The sequence below is a fragment of the Electrona antarctica genome (assembly GCF_951216825.1).
Source record: "Electrona antarctica genome assembly, chromosome: 16".
In the NCBI taxonomy this organism is placed as follows: domain Eukaryota; kingdom Metazoa; phylum Chordata; class Actinopteri; order Myctophiformes; family Myctophidae; genus Electrona; species Electrona antarctica.
In genome coordinates, this window is record NC_136797.1 from 30,058,841 (window position 1) to 30,074,691 (window position 15,851).

At 42.7% G+C, this 15,851-nt stretch overlaps 1 protein-coding gene across 3 annotated transcripts; it reads left to right on the forward strand.

Moving 5' to 3' along the window:
- tor4aa (torsin family 4, member Aa) lies at positions 1-11,676 on the forward strand. 3 transcript variants are annotated; one of them, XM_079524130.1, is made up of 4 exons: positions 1-133; positions 6,105-6,166; positions 8,814-9,272; positions 10,076-11,676. In XM_079524130.1, the coding sequence occupies exons 3-4, from the start codon at positions 8,814-8,816 to the stop codon at positions 10,925-10,927; spliced, it is 1,311 nt and encodes a 436-aa protein (XP_079380256.1). In that variant the 5' UTR covers positions 1-133; positions 6,105-6,166; the 3' UTR covers positions 10,928-11,676. The 3 variants fall into 3 exon arrangements, with proteins under 3 accessions (XP_079380256.1, XP_079380257.1, XP_079380258.1); XM_079524131.1 differs by lacking the exon at positions 6,105-6,166; XM_079524132.1 differs by lacking the exons at positions 1-133; positions 6,105-6,166 and adding an exon at positions 7,678-7,805.
- The last annotated feature ends 4,175 nt before the right edge of the window (positions 11,677-15,851 follow it).

The window sequence follows — 15,851 nt, forward strand, 5'->3', positions numbered from 1 at the left end:
AGTCCTTCCTGACTGACTTTACAGTTAACTCTGAAAGTTTTAGTTAACTTCTTTCTTCCTTCCCCGCTTCCTTCACTACACACATGGAGCAGGTCTAAAAAGAGCACCGCAATCTGACGCCTCTCTATTGAAGGTAAGCAAAGTGCTTCATGCATGTTTTTGTTCCATTGTTACTTCCCTCTCCTACGCTTTGCATACACACGCAGTGTGCACACACACACATTCATACACACACAGGCAGAGAGGTATGTGCAGCTATGTGCAGCTGGCTGCTCGTCCCTCGAGCAGTGTTGCCATGTCCGCTTATTATAAGCGACTTTGTGGGCTTGTTTTTTTTTCTGTAAAGTCACTTGTTAATATTGGTAGCTGCGGGTTGCTGGTCCCCCCCATCTGAAAATATTTTATGCCAGGAGAGCAGTACCAGATTTGTGTTATTACATGTTTACAAAATATTCCACATGTTCTTCAAATTCTTAAAAAAGAAATAGCTCACATGTCGTGTCACGATGCGTTGTGAGCTTGTATATCTGGCATCTGCTATTTTCAAATAGCCAATGTGTATATGCTGTAGGTTTAAAGTGCTCATGTGGCTTATAGAATAGTTGCTTTTTGGGGTTTGTTTTCATAGACCTGGTTGCTTGGGTTCTCTCAAAAGTGGCAACACTGAACTCAAGCCAGGTTCACGCTTCACTGATTTCATTCCTTGTGAAGAGAAGAGGGGACATTTATTTGTAATGGAGCAATATAATGCAAAAGACTGGATCAAATTCATTCACTTATGTTGTGTGTGTGTGTGTGGGTGGGGCGGGACACTGAACATAAACTAGGGTCTTAAACTTTACTAGAATGTGGTGGAAGGTTTCTAAAATGTTTGGAATGTAAGCCAGTCTCTCTCAGCCCAAAACCACCAGCAGGCATACAGTAGAAAGATGGGAGATCAATATCATCCTTCCTCAAAGGGACAGTGGTGCTTTTGTGTGAACCATTTTAGGCACTAAACAATGTAGTATGGACAGTAGCCTAGAGATTACAGAAGAGATTACAGTAGCCTAGATTACCAAACTGATTCTCGGCACCAGCAGTTACAACATGGTCACTCTGTCAGTCCAGGACATGGTGGAAGAAGTATACTCACATTTTGTAGCAATACCACAATGTAGAAATGCATTGTGGTATTGGTACATGTCCAGAATTCAAAATATACTTAAAATAGAGAAAGTACAAATCAAATGTATTGGAGATGAAGATGTGCAAAAGTAGAAAGTACTCATTATGACGTTGTAGATCTGCCCTTGTAGATCTGCTATTTTCAAATAGTATAGTTCTGAAGTGGTTTCGTAATAATAATAATAATCAGAATCTACAAAGTAACTAGTAACTAAAGATTTCAAATAATTGTAGTGGAGTAAAAGTATAATATTTGCATCTGAGATGAGATGTAGTGGAGAAGTAAAAGTACTGACAATTGGAAATACTCTAAATAAAGTAAAACAATACCTCAAAATTGTAATGCTAATATTCTTCGATGACGGTAAGAATCTGAGTCATGCTGTGATGACGATACAGTGAATCATGACTATGACCTTTCATTATAGACCCGTTATGTCTCATCACCACAACCAAAAATGCATCAACAAATAGAAACTAGACTAAAATGTTGGGAAGGGACTAGTGGACACGAGGTCACAATGTGAGCTTGTAGATCTGCTATTTCAGCATTTTTTCAGTATTTTCAGCAAGTGTAAAATCAGCCATTACGACGCCATCAAGGCCTGCCAAAATACATACACCGGATTTAGCAGAGATGCTAATTTCCATCCGTTGTCCCGGGACTTTGAACACTAAACAAAACAGACATAAGACATGAGAGGACGGCATACAAAAACATAATACATTTCAAACACGGTAAGAAGAGAAAACAAGAGTTGAGAGAAATAAGAAAAGATTAAATCTATTGCTAGGGTAGGCCTACTCTATTGTGGACTGAGAGTCATACATGATGTTTTTTAGCCACTGTTTCAATTGTCCTTTAATCCATTGAGACCTGGAACGCATCCATGTCACGTTAGCGTTTAACCACATTAACCATTAACCCATTTTGGGTGGGAACCCCTTTTGGTGTTTTAAACATTATGTTATAATTTAGCTATTGAAAAATAGCAGATCTACAAGCTCATAGCGCGCCACCGAGTGGCGCGCTATGAGCTTGTAGGTCTGCTATTTTTTTTAAATCGTTAAAATGTGCCTCAAATCTTTCCGAAAATTGTCATGATTTAGAAAACTTATTTTTTTTAAATTTCGACGTCAGGCCTGAATGGGTTAAAGCCCCAATCCCCCGCCGGCGGGGGCAGCGGCTGTCCACCTCATGAACTGCTCTCAGCTGGTAAATGGGGCTGGTCAAGGTCTCAGGTTCCAACGCCAGGTGACTAAAATGTGACTAAAACTAAATTAAAACTATTCAAGAGACTATGACTAAAACAAAAATCAAAATTTGCTGTCAAAATCAACATCGAAAGCAACGAGCCCCTCCTGCTCTCTCCGGCTGTCAGAACCTTCCCTAAACATCCGGGACAACGCTCCACACGACTCCCTTCTGGCTCCCTAACTTGTGGAACAAACTCCCCATTGCAGTTAGACCTGCAGACATCACTCTCACTTTCCCACCATAATCTGAAGACTCACCTCTTCAGACTCCGCCTTATAGCCCGTAGCTCTTGACAGACTTTGCAGGCATTATGCAATGTTACAATTTAGACATGCTTTGTAGACAGATGCAAGGTTAACTTGTTAACATGGCACCCTGTCACTGACCCTATAGTTTGTATAGTTTCAATGTACATATTATTCTTGGTTTAAGAATGTCTTGGTGTATGATCCTAGATTACTGACGTACTATACGTACAGTCTCTGCAGTTGGCGTATTACCTTGTGTTTACCTTGCTTACTGTAAATCGCTCTGAATTAAGAGTGTATGCTAAATGCCTAAATTTGAATTTGTATTCATTATCCTGGCTTCTGGAAGAACAGGACACTTACGATATTGTTATTGACTATTATAATATTATTTTGTTATAATTATCCACAGGTGGACAAACTAGACATAAACATAGAATAATAATTTAAAAAAAAAGAAGAGCTGCAGGCATCAGTCAGTGGCTCTTATACAGTATTGCTCTTTGGTGATACATGAACAAAAAGCTGTTTTCAAAGTAGACAAAGTGTACTGCTTGTTTTTACCAAAGGGTGTAAATTGCAGACTTGCAAAGAAAATAATTCCAAGGCACGCCGTCTTTGATGCACACACACACACACACACACACAGAGACGAGCACTTGGAATTGTAGGAGTTGAGGCATTACATTTAATTTGACTCCGTTCCACAGATACATCTTGTGAAAATAGAAAGCGCACGCCTCGCATTTTGAGGCGTTGTGAGCTTGTAGATCAGCTATTTTCAAAGTGTTTGCCTCTTTCTAATATTAATTGACGATTTGGCTAATGTTTGACCAGTTTTTTATAATATAGTTTGTTGATCACTTTTGATGCAGTCACGCCCCATATATGGTCATGCATTGTGACATCACGTGATGTCATGAATATTAAGCCCATATATGGAGATCCCTGATGTCATCAATATTGACCAGCAAGCAGCAACTCTTATATCTTCATATATGGAGCTGACCTGTTCTGACATTCCATATGTTGATCCTTCCCCATCCATCCTTCCTCTTCGATGACTCCCTTTTGACTGATACCTGTCCATTTAAACTTTGTACAGGCCTGACCCAAAGTTATTAGTGCAGTCGCACCCGGCGAAAACTACAGTTCTCAACAGGCCCGAAAATTAAGGCCCGGCCCTCATCAAACAAGACACTGCCCCTGCTGCCACCCTTAGATCTCCATATATGGAGCTGACCTGTTCTGACATTCCATATGTTGATCTGACCTCATCAAACCCTGTACATTCAAGACACGCTCCATATATGGCCCGTACAGAATTAATGCAGTCTGCTGTCACCCAGGCGGATTTGTTGATTTGACCCCCCCATTGCAAAGCGCCAGCACTCGCCCAGCAGTCTGCTGTCACCCAGGCGGATGCGTGCACGCGACCTCAGGCATCTTACTGGTACTAAATATTGTATGATAATGCATGTCCCGCAGCTTGTAGGAAATACCCAAAACAACCTGCCGCTTATTTTCATTTCATGCGGTTATGCAATTTAGTCTTCTGTTCAAACAGGGATTTTTATGGCCGGAGGCGATATGTTTTATCCACGCCTCTGTTCAGACTGAATTACCGGTAAATATGTTGGTAAATATCTTGATGTAACAATTGAATTTAAAATTAAAATTAACCCTGGCACCACTACTTGGATTAAAAAAAAAATCAAAATCGTACCAAGTTTGTGTTATAATCACAGCGCATCACATTGTGACAGGCTGTGATCTTGCATAGTGATCGTTTGTGATCGGCTATATATATTTTTAATATATATATTTGTCGTATGAAGTAGGACTTAAGTGGTTAAGAGGTTCTATATTCCAATGTGCTCCAAGGAATCACAGGTGCACATAACATTTCCCCCCCTCAGTTGTGCAGTGCTGTGGTGGTGGTGTGCCCGTAACAAGGTAACATCAGTCTAAACCACTGTTCCCCAAACAGTGTGTCAGGACCCATTTGTGGGTCACGGACGAGTTGTTATCGGTCACAAACTCATGACTCGAGTAAATGTCCCATTTTATTTTCCTACATAAAAAAATATATATTTAAAAATAAAAATATCCCACAATAATTAATTTTTTATATAAAAAATATAGAAGAATTTGCTGAATTTGAAAACAATCAATCAAACAGATATTCCATCAATTACAAATAAAATACAAAATTTCCCTTTCGAGGTCGTGTGTATCTATCAACCCACTGAGATGGCCCTGGTTATGAATGGTGGAACGATGCCGACGGCACAATAAACTACCCTGTAAGACAGCTGTGGTGAGAGTACACGCTAGAATAAATATTGGCATTGAAGGTAACGGCTTCTGTGGTGGTAGCGGAATTTCATCACCACTTCAGAAGAAGCATTAAACTGTCTCCTGACACATTGATGGCACAACTATTTCTCTTAACTCTTATGTTTACTTTGTTCTATTCCTTTTTACAGATTAATTCAGACAGGCAAAACAGTTACATTTTTGGCTAAAACTAAGCAAATGTTTTGTCTAAAAGACCACAACTATAACTCGACGTTATAACTCGATAAATCGATGCCGATAGCTGTGGACCTGCACAGCTATCGGGACTGTATATGGTGGACTGTAGACACTGAGACACTGACCTCGAGCTGACCTTGTGATGCACTGTGGAGGGAGGTCTGCCTGTGACCAGGGGGTAGATAGGTGGTGGTGAGAAGGATGTGGGTGTGTGCCGTGCCAGAGGTGTGAACAAGCATTGACAGTCATCAGCAAGCGTTGGTGGTGTTGGTGCTTGCACATTGGTGTGCATATGGGTCTGGACTGGGCTGGCACACCCATTCTTTGATGGGTTGGCATATCCATCTGCGATGGGGACTGCTTGGCCTGTCTTTGTCCCTTGTGTGTGTGTGCGTGTGCATGTGCATGTGTGTGCGTGTGTGTGTGGAGTGTAATTTTAGATTTGAGTTATTATCGGCGCAGTGGGGCAGAAACCTCTCAGAACAGTTTTTTAGAAGGCGTTTGTAGAATCGGCCTCAGGTTAAACATTGTTGTGGCGTGGCTCTGCGGGGGCTCTATAAGAGGGTCTGTCTGTGTGTCTGGAGCTACTCTCGAAAACCGCTGGACAGCTCAGTGACAAACTCTTGTTTGTCACTGAGCTGCCAGTAGGCCACGCCTACTGGCAGTGTTACTGCCAGTAGGCCACGCCCACACCACTGATTAGTTAATTTATCTATCCATAAAGCACCACCAAATCTGTTTTGTGTAGCTCAGTCATTTTCTTCTAGATGTGTACTGTGTTATTATTTGGAGAGTTTCATGGCAATTATTTCCAAAATGACAAACACGTACTGTAACTAGCTTCTGCTGCCTGTTATCCTGAAAAAGAGCTAAATCCTGTTTGCTTCACCTAGAACTTGTCACGAATGAGTACGGAGGAGGACCCAAAAGCAGGCGACTGGAGACCAGTAAACAGGTAAACTTCAAGTGTTTATTAACTAGTCAGCCCATAAATGGGCAAACATATTCAGATAAATACATGCAGACTAGGACAGACTCACTCGACATGGGAATTACGAACCAACAAGAACACAGAGGAAACATATGGCTTAAAGGGGCTATGACACCACGGCCCGAAAATGTTATGACATCACGTGGTCTCAGTGAAAAGGTTGAAAACTCCACTCTGCCTCTCTGCCCCTGGCGCCCCATCTCGCACCTGCTACTTGTAGCAATGTTATGTTAGACTAGCAATTTGCCGTTGTAGTGGCAAAATATGGCATTAAATAATTCAGAATTTCTAGTGTTTTGTTGTTTGGATAACTGTTACATAATCACAATATCACACTGGAGTCCCACTTCCACTCCCACTGGAGGCCTTAGAGAGGAGATTACATAGGGATAAACAATACAATAGGAGTACATTATAAATGGGGGGTATTGTATAATATAAAATGCACCCCAGGCGCACAATCAACACAGGGTAAGCTAACAGGCAAACAGAACACAGGTGACTGTAATCAGCAGGTTGGGAAGACAGAACAGGGAACAACAAACAAGGGCAGGCAGGAAGGCACAACAATGCTACAAACAAAATAAGATATACAAAACCATGGCAACAACAGAATACCAGACATACAGGAATAAAACAGCCCTACAGTATGTTCTGTCAACCCCTATGTTCCGTCAGCCCTATGTTCCGTCAGCCCTATGTTCCCTCAGCCCTATGTTCCGTCATCCCCATGTTCCGTCAGCCCTATGTTCCCTCAGCCCTATGTTCCGTCAGCCCTATGTTCCCTCAGCCCTATGTTCCGTCAGCCCTATGTTCCCTCAGCCCTATGTTCCGTCAGCCCTATGTTCCGTCAGCCCTATGTTCCCTCAGCCCTATGTTCCGTCAGCCCTATGTTCCCTCAGCCCTATGTTCCCTCAGCCCTATGTTCCCTCAGCCCTATGTTCCGTCAGCCCTATGTTCCCTCAGCCCTATGTTCCCTCAGCCCTATGTTCCGTCAGCCCTATGTTCCCTCAGCCCTATGTTCCCTCAGCCCTATGTTCCGTCAGCCCCTATGTAAAACACTGTTCTGCTCCAGCATTGAGTGCCTGCATAGTGTAGCATAGGCAACCTGCTGCACAACTTTGGGAAGAAACCAATAATTCCATGGGGAAAGGGTGTGTGAGTTTTTGGGGTATGATGTAGTCTAACACTGTCACTTAGTCTGAATTTTCATTTAGTTTCACAGGCGTGGCTAGCTTGAGGCGTGGCCTGCCTCAAGCTGTATGTAAAAAGGCCATGCCACACCTATTTGTTATGGGACCTCTGCAGGGTCTGGCTTCATTGGGAGAGGGAGGTATAAAGACTCTGAGAAGATATGAGAGGGACTTCTTTTTGGGGAGCCTGTCAGGGTTGTCAAGTCCGCTTATCTTCCGCCGATTTTGGCTTGGTTGTGGGTTGCGGGTTGCGTTATTTTGGGCTTGTTTTAAAAAGTCGGTGGCTTGTTTTGAAAATCGAACAAGCCAACATCTCTCTGATGTATATACTATAAATACCCATTGGTTTGGGGGAGTGTGAATTACATTGAGTGACAGAATCGTTCTGGTGTCTCTACTTATTGGCTAAGGTATGTATAATAAATGACTAAAGCATTCATCATTATAGACATACATAGTATTTAGAATGATAAATGCATCAAATATTTATTTTATTAAGATTATATGGCCATATATTATTGGGCTTGTTTAGGCTTGTTTTTGGAGCCTGGGGGTGACGCCACAGTGAGACTTAGTTAGCTCAGGCTACAGGCCCTCTACTCTTGAGCTTTGGGGACATAGGACATTCAGGAGAAACATGCTTGTGTTTGATGCTGTCGGATTCCACAAATTAACACATTTCTATATATTTTTCACATAACAATCGCTGAGTTGAACCCAACCGTGGCGCATACGTACTAACAGTCTGACATGTGTCGCTGGTTAAGACTCATATGTGGCTGGTAAAGACTCACCCGTGGCTCCCCGACATGCGTGGCCGTTTAAGAAACACCTGTGGCTCCCAGACATGCGTGGCCGGTTAAGACATGCGTGGCCGGTTAAGACATGCGTGGCCGGTTAAGACTTGAGTGGCCGGTTAAGACATGCGTGGCCGGTTAAGACATGAGTGGCCGGTTAAGACTCACCTGTGCGGTTAGGGTTCGGGGTAGGGTGTAAGGCTTATGTCGGCGCAAAGATATGCACCCAGCGCAACCATAAAATGACTTGTCTTTTCATGTCTTTTCATTCTAATCTACTGGAGCTCTTCTCCACTAGTCCCTCCCTAACATTTTAGTTTTTATTTGTTGACGAAATTGTCAATATGCCGTTCTTAGTTTTAGTCCTCATAGCTGAGTTTTCGTCAGAGGAAAGTCGACAAACATTTTTTCCTCATGGTTTCAGTCGACAAAATCAACACTGATTGCATGTGACAGTTCATGCATTTTATGAACAGCAATCCATTAGGTTTGTTTTTTCTGGACATTTTATTAACAAGAGAGCTATAACTGTAATGTTTTATATAATTGAAAAAGAATGTCAATAAATAATAATTAAAAAAACAAACACTGATTGCATCTTCTCTCTCTCTCTCTCTGCAGATGAGTGACCAGTACAGCAGCGACAGGCTGTCCCACACGGACGGAGAGATGGAGGAGGGCGAGCAGCAGAACCACGACAACAACAACCTCCAGAGCCTCTCCGCCGTGTCGGCCTCGCTGCGCGCCGTCATACGCATCCGGCAGAAGTACCAGGCCCTGAAGAAGCGGCGCCTGGAACTGGCGGGGGCCGTGCTGGGGTCCGCCGTCGTAGGGGGAGGTGCGGGAGGAGGTGGATTCCAGACGGGAGCCCCGACACGCACCAGCCCCAAGATCTTCACCTTCGACCTCACGTCGACAGGGGCGCCATCCGCCTCCCCCGCAATGCCACAGAGGAGGAAGAGGAAGAAGAGGAGAGGGGTGATGTACCCCACGGGAGGGAGCCGGAGAACTCCACCCGTGCAGGCTCGGAGCAGAGCCAAAATGTGCCTCTATCTGCTCTGCGCTATCGTCTGTCTGCAGGTATATGCTTGGAATCATGTTAGAGATGTACCGATATACCACTTTTTTCCCTTCATAAATAATCATCATAATTACCCCAAATAATTCCCCGTGATCAAGGGCATCATGATGTTGGGGCCTACCCAATAAAAGCCTTGACGCAGCCTATGAATCCGACAAGTTTCAGTGTTCCTTGAGGGGGTTCCAAATGGAGGTCTGTAACTCTGAGAGTGTGCAAATGGTACCATTTGGTTCAACCCCTCGCACTGCAAGGTGGGGAAAATGGAAGAACAGGAAAAACTGCTCTTTGACCAATAAAAAGACATTTAAAACATCTCCATTTCTGCCAAGCGCTTGCTAGGCTTTGACTAAATTGATTTTCATTAGGAGTAATGTAACTTCTGAAGGAAGAGAGAACCTGTCTGTCTGTCTTGAGTGATCAAAATGTAATCTCCTGCACCAATTTCATGACGTCAGGGAAGCTTGATTGTTTGTCACTGACTTTAAAGCCTTTATTCAAGTTCTTATGCCTTTTGACTTAACAAAAATATTCGGTGTATATCAAAGGAAAAACAAATCCATATACTCCAATATCCCCCTGATTACCAGCAATGTGGCTATGCTGTAGGTTAGAGACAAGTTAAATCTAACCTAACCTAGTCTCGCGTTGTAGCTCATTCAATTAATGAGCTACAATGTCTCTGCTGTTATAGTCCTTACATTGAATTTGGACTTCCCCAGATCTTTCAGTTGGACGGGATCTTTACCATATAGATCTATGATCTCAGATCATAGATCCAGATGTCTCTGGTTTCTGTGTGCAGGTGTACAACGCCATAGAGAACCTAGACGACCACGTTCTCAGATATGACCTGGACGGCTTGGAGAGGACTCTGAGGAGGGAGGTGTTTGGCCAGCAGGGTGCCATGGAGGATCTGCTGGGCCACCTGAAGGAGTACCTCTCCACCTACGTCCACAACAAGCCCCTGGTGCTCTCGCTGCACGGCCCCACCGGCGTGGGGAAGAGCCACCTGGGACGCCTGCTGGCCGGACACTTCCGCTCCATCGTCGGAGATGCCCTGGTGCGCCAGTACTACGTCCTCCACCACTGCCCGCTGCAGGATGACGCCTGGCACTGTGCGCGCGCCCTCTCCACCATCATCTCTGAGATGGTGACGCGTGCCGAGGAGGAAGAGAAGATACCACTGTTCGTCTTCGACGAGGTCGAGCACATGCACGGCGAGATGCTGGACGCGCTGCGGGAGCTGGTGGTCTCCAGGCGCTCTCCGAACGAATACTTGAACGCGGTCTACCTGTTCCTGAGCAACCTTGGCCACGAGCACATCACCAAGCACCTGTTGCGTAACGCTTCGAGCGTTGCCACCGCCGCGGGCCGCCACGGCGTCCTGGTCAGAGAACTGACGCCGATACTGCGCGAGACTCTGTCGAAGATTCACCCGCTGTGGGCAGAGGCGGAGCTTGTACCGCTAAGCCTTCTGGAAAAAAGCCACGTGATGGAGTGTTTCCTTGACGAAATGACCCGAGAAGGGTTCTACCCTGATCACGCCAAAATAGAGCGTCTGGCCGGGGAGATCGAGTACTACCCGTCCGTAGGCAGCCGCCAGTACGCACAGAGAGGATGCAAGGCGGTAGTGGCTAAGGTCAATCTGTTGTGAAACCCACTCCAGGAGGAAATGTCTGGATGTTCCAAGCTTCTTGATTGATATATTTCACACCTAACATACAGCTGACCCACCATGATCAAAATGACGATGCAGATAAGCTGTTTCCATTGAAGCATGGGATCCATTTACGTAGGACCATGGGAATAACATTTGGAATCGGTATGAAGGAATATTGACGGAAAACATTGACATTCTGCACAAAATATGTTTCCGACAGTAACAGAAGGAATATTCTACAAACAGACTCAGAGAGACACTCCTGAGAACGTTGGGTTGTGTTGTCATTCCTTACAGAGTTTTATAATAAGACTTAACTCCCTTAAACCCTAGCATCTCTATTCCGGGGATGAACATTCTACAAAAATAGCCAAGGCACAGGTTGGCACAGGTTGCACAGATTTTCGTCGTCAAAGACAGTTTTACAGAGTCTAAAGCCTACTTTCCCTAGTGGGAGTACTCTGAGCCCCCACCTCACATCTAACATATACATGTTTTGGCCAGAAATGAAAATATTTCACCGAAATGAAAAATCTGGTAAAAAAAATAACAAAAAAATAAAGTCCATTGACCAGATCTGGGCGCAGTGGAGTGACCTTTTTTTTCTTACGCTGAAATATTCTGTCTGTCTTGAGTGATCAAAATGTAATCTCCTGCACCAATTTCATGATGTCAGGGAAACTTGATTGTTTGACTTTAAAGCCTGTATTCAAGTTCTTATGCCTTTTGACAATTGAATTGAAAATATTAGAGCAGGACAAGTTAAATCTAACCTAACCTAGCTCATTCAATTAATGAGCTACAACGTCTCTGCTGTTATAGTCCTTACATTGAATGTGGACTTCCCCAGATCTTTCAGTTGGACGGGATCTTTACCATTAGATCTATGATCTCAGATCCACTCTCATGATGACCATCCCTGTCTCTCTGTCTCAGTGCTGATTTTGTCGAATACTATGACGGAAAAAAAGGTCTTGTTCAATAATAGGATTGAGAAATGTATAAGTATAAGGGCACACCACACTTTTATTCTATGAGGGTGGATTTCAATGGGAATGGAGCTGTTCTTTTTTGCAGAAAGCCACAAATGGCCACGAGTTACACACACTAGTGTGCAGAAAGCCCCATTCCCATTGAAATGCATTGGCAGAATCTGCCCTCATAGGTAGAGTGTGTGACCATGTGATGTGACCGTGCCCGAAGGAACCATGTTTCTTGCATGTGTGCCCAGGCCCAGCCTGTCATACGTTCCATGCAGGGCACCAGATTTATTTTATAAATGAGGGCCAAATACATACTATAGGCTATAATATGTTTTAAGGCCCAATATTTTTATAATGGCTACAAAACCTATGATATCCAGTAATTACGGGGATAAGCAATACATTGAAGCGTTTATAAGTTATTTTAATTATGTACTGGTCAGGCATTCAAATCATAAAATGGTAAATGGTGCATTTTTATGCTTTACTGCATTACACACACACACACACACACACACACACACACACACACACACACACACACACACACCGATGGCGGAGGCACCAACCTGCACATCAGGAGCAATTAGGGGTTCAGCATCTTGCTAAAGATGGATGGTCCTCCTGCTCAGCTCAATCACCAGGACCAGAGCACGGACGCACGCATTTCTGTTTTACATCGTGAATGTATTCAAATTTTAAGCCTGGTATTACATTTTCTTCCATTTTAAGGTTTATATATATATACACTCATCAGATCGTCTTGGTACAGAAAGCCGCCTTGTGGCTATAGACCAGGGGTGCCCAAAAGGTAGATCGCGATCTACCAGTAGATCACAAAGGCTGTGCAGGTAGATCACATGACATGCCCCTAAAGAGTATTTCATTTAAATATATTGAAGAAAAAAAACGATTAAAAAAAACAACAACATTTCTCCCCCTCTATTTCTCATTCCAAGTGCATTTGTCTTATACTGTATGTAACACGAACTCTACTATTCCGAAGCCCCCTCAGGTACACATTTAAACTATTTTCAGCAATGGTATAATAATTGATTTGGTGGGTAGATCTTGCCGAGCTGGTCATTTTGAAAGTAGCTCTCAAGTCAAAAAGTGTGGGCACCCCTGCTGTAGACAATATGTTCTATCTATGACACCTGCAGTTGAATTTAATGTCGGGGATCAATCAATGAATGAATGGATGCATTTCTTATGTAGCCTCACTGTACCAGCTGGGGCAGAGCTGGCCAATGTTCAGGCAGAGGACAGTTTCTGTCCTTTGTAACGTACGCAAATGATTGAAAGCTCTTCCTTTTGAGTTCAATAACAGATGGTCTCTCAAGTCTTTAGAAAAGGGTGAGAGGTCCTTGGTTTGATTCCATTCAGTGGTGATAAATACAATATTTTATAACGTTTAATTGGAATATGAACTCTCCAATTAATTAATTATTAATAATTGCAGGATATTAGACAATAGTCAGCAGTCTCTCATCGTCTTTTCCTGCTGCATATTCCACATTTGGAATTCAACAACAATCTGAACTGCAAACACAGGGCTGCATCATCTTAAAACGGACAGTAGGCCTATATTGTATACATAAATAACAAACAATAAAACTCATGTCCAATTTCAAGGAAAAGAGGGTGCTGTCTTTCCTTTATTTGCCCATGGGTTCTCAGATTGGAGGCAGCCTGACATCACAGGTATTTTGATGGACTATGATGGATCTAAATGAGGCCAAGTCAGATAGTATTTTATTGAATATTTGTCGTACATGCCAAAGTTTGTGCTATTGCCATAGAGAATGCATTGGGTGTTTAAGTTAAATCATTCAGAAACTACAAACCATTTCAAAGTAAAAAGTTCCAGCATGTGTGCCCACAGTAAGCTGAATTATAAAAAGTGTGAATGGAGCTTCTAGGTGAAAGTGATTTCTTGACGTGCCATAGAGCTGCCATTGAGCCCCATTATAAATGTCTCAAATTTGAAAGCACTATATTTCTAAAACTATGAAACATTTCAAAGATTCCTTTTCAGGCAAACATGTCCACCGTAAGATGAACCTAAATAGGTTTGAATGGGGTTTCTAGGTGTAAGTATACATGCTGGAACTTTTTACTTTGAAATGTTTTGTAGTTTCTGAGTTATTTAAGTTAAACGCCCAATGCATTCCCAATGGCAATAGCACAAATTTGGCATGCTGCTAGTCCTACATACTTACACCTAGAAACCCCATTCACACCTATTTAGGTTCATATTACGGTGGACATGTTTGCCTGAAAAGGAATCTTTGAAATGTTTAATCGTTTTAGAAATATAGTGCTTTTACATTTGAGACATTTACAATGGGGCTCAATGGCAGATATTGGCACGTCAAAAAAGCACTTTCACCTAGAAACTCCATTCACACTTTTTATAATTCAGCTTTCTGTGGAGACACATACTGGAACTTTTTACTTTGAAATGTTTTGTAGTTTCTGAGTTTTTTAAGTTAAACGCACAATGCATTCCCAATGGCAATAGCACAAACGTTGGCATGCTACTAGTCCTACATACTTACACCTAGAAACCCCATTCAAACCTATTTAGGTTCATCTTACGGTGGACATGTTTGCCTGAAAAGGAATCTTTGAAATGTTTCATCGTTTTAGAAATATAGTGCTTTTAAATTTGAGAAATTCAGAATGGGGGTCAATGGCAGATTTTGGCAAGTAAACATTTGAGTGGGGTTTGAATCCACAATCTCCAGATCATGAAGCCAGTGTGCTAAGTCACTGATCTACTTGCTACCTGGGTCAGGGGACCTTAGTATAATTGCCTTATTTGAATCTGAATCCAACATATAAAAAAGATATTTGTGATTTTTGTTCGTTTCATTTGCTAGTTTTTCCTTTTTTTGTTCAGAATTGAAAAATGGGAAAACGCTAAACGAAAAATCACAAAAATGGTGGTGCCTTAGTATAATTCTGTTTGAGTCCAGCAAACAGAAATTTGCAATTTTTTTCCTTTTTTTTGTTCAGATTTGAAAAATGTGAAAACTCGAAGCCAAAACCCAGCTTTTAAAAGCTGCGTCAAAGTTGAGTTTTCAGGAGAAAAAAAGCACGCAAAAAAAAGCTGTTCATTCCAAGGTTCAAAACGAAAAAGCTGGTATACATAGAGATAACATGGGAGCACGAAGCAAGAAGCTGCTTCTAGCTTCCTTGGTGTTAACGTGGCTTAAGTCTGATTATGCCTTTGGTTTTTTTGCACTACTGATTGTTACCCGTTTCCTTTCTTGTCAGTTAAAATTATCATTCATCATCACTTCCATCTTGTCCATCACCTAACCCTAACCCTAACCCTTACCCTAACCCTAACCCTAGTTGTCTGGTACCAGATTGGTTACCATATGGTACCAGAACAAAACAAACAAAAAAGCAGTGTGAATTGTCTGGAACCAGTGGCGCAGTGTGTTAGAACGCTGCCACATAATTGGGAGATGGTGAGTTCAAACCCCACTCAAGTCTTTACTTTCAAGACCGATTTCAGAAGAAGAAAAGCAACACAAAAGCAGTGTGAATTATCTTGAACCAGTGGAGCAGTGTCTTAGAACGCTCCCACATGATCCGGAGATGGTGAGTTCAAATCCCACTCGTCTTTACTTTCAAGACCGATTTCAGAAGAAGAAAACCAACAGAAAAGCAGTTGAATTGTCTGGAACCAGTGGCACAGTGTGTTAGGACACTGCCACATGATCGGGAGATGATGTGTTCAAACCCCACTCAAGTCTTTACTTTCAAGACTGATTTCAGAAGAAGAAAACCGACGACCTATCAACCAACACATTCAAAGGCATATCAATCCCATTAATCCTTTTTCTTATCAAATTGAAGGCATCCCGGATTTTGTTGAGGGTGGGTTGGGTGTTTCACGGTTTCTCATCAACTCCATGTTA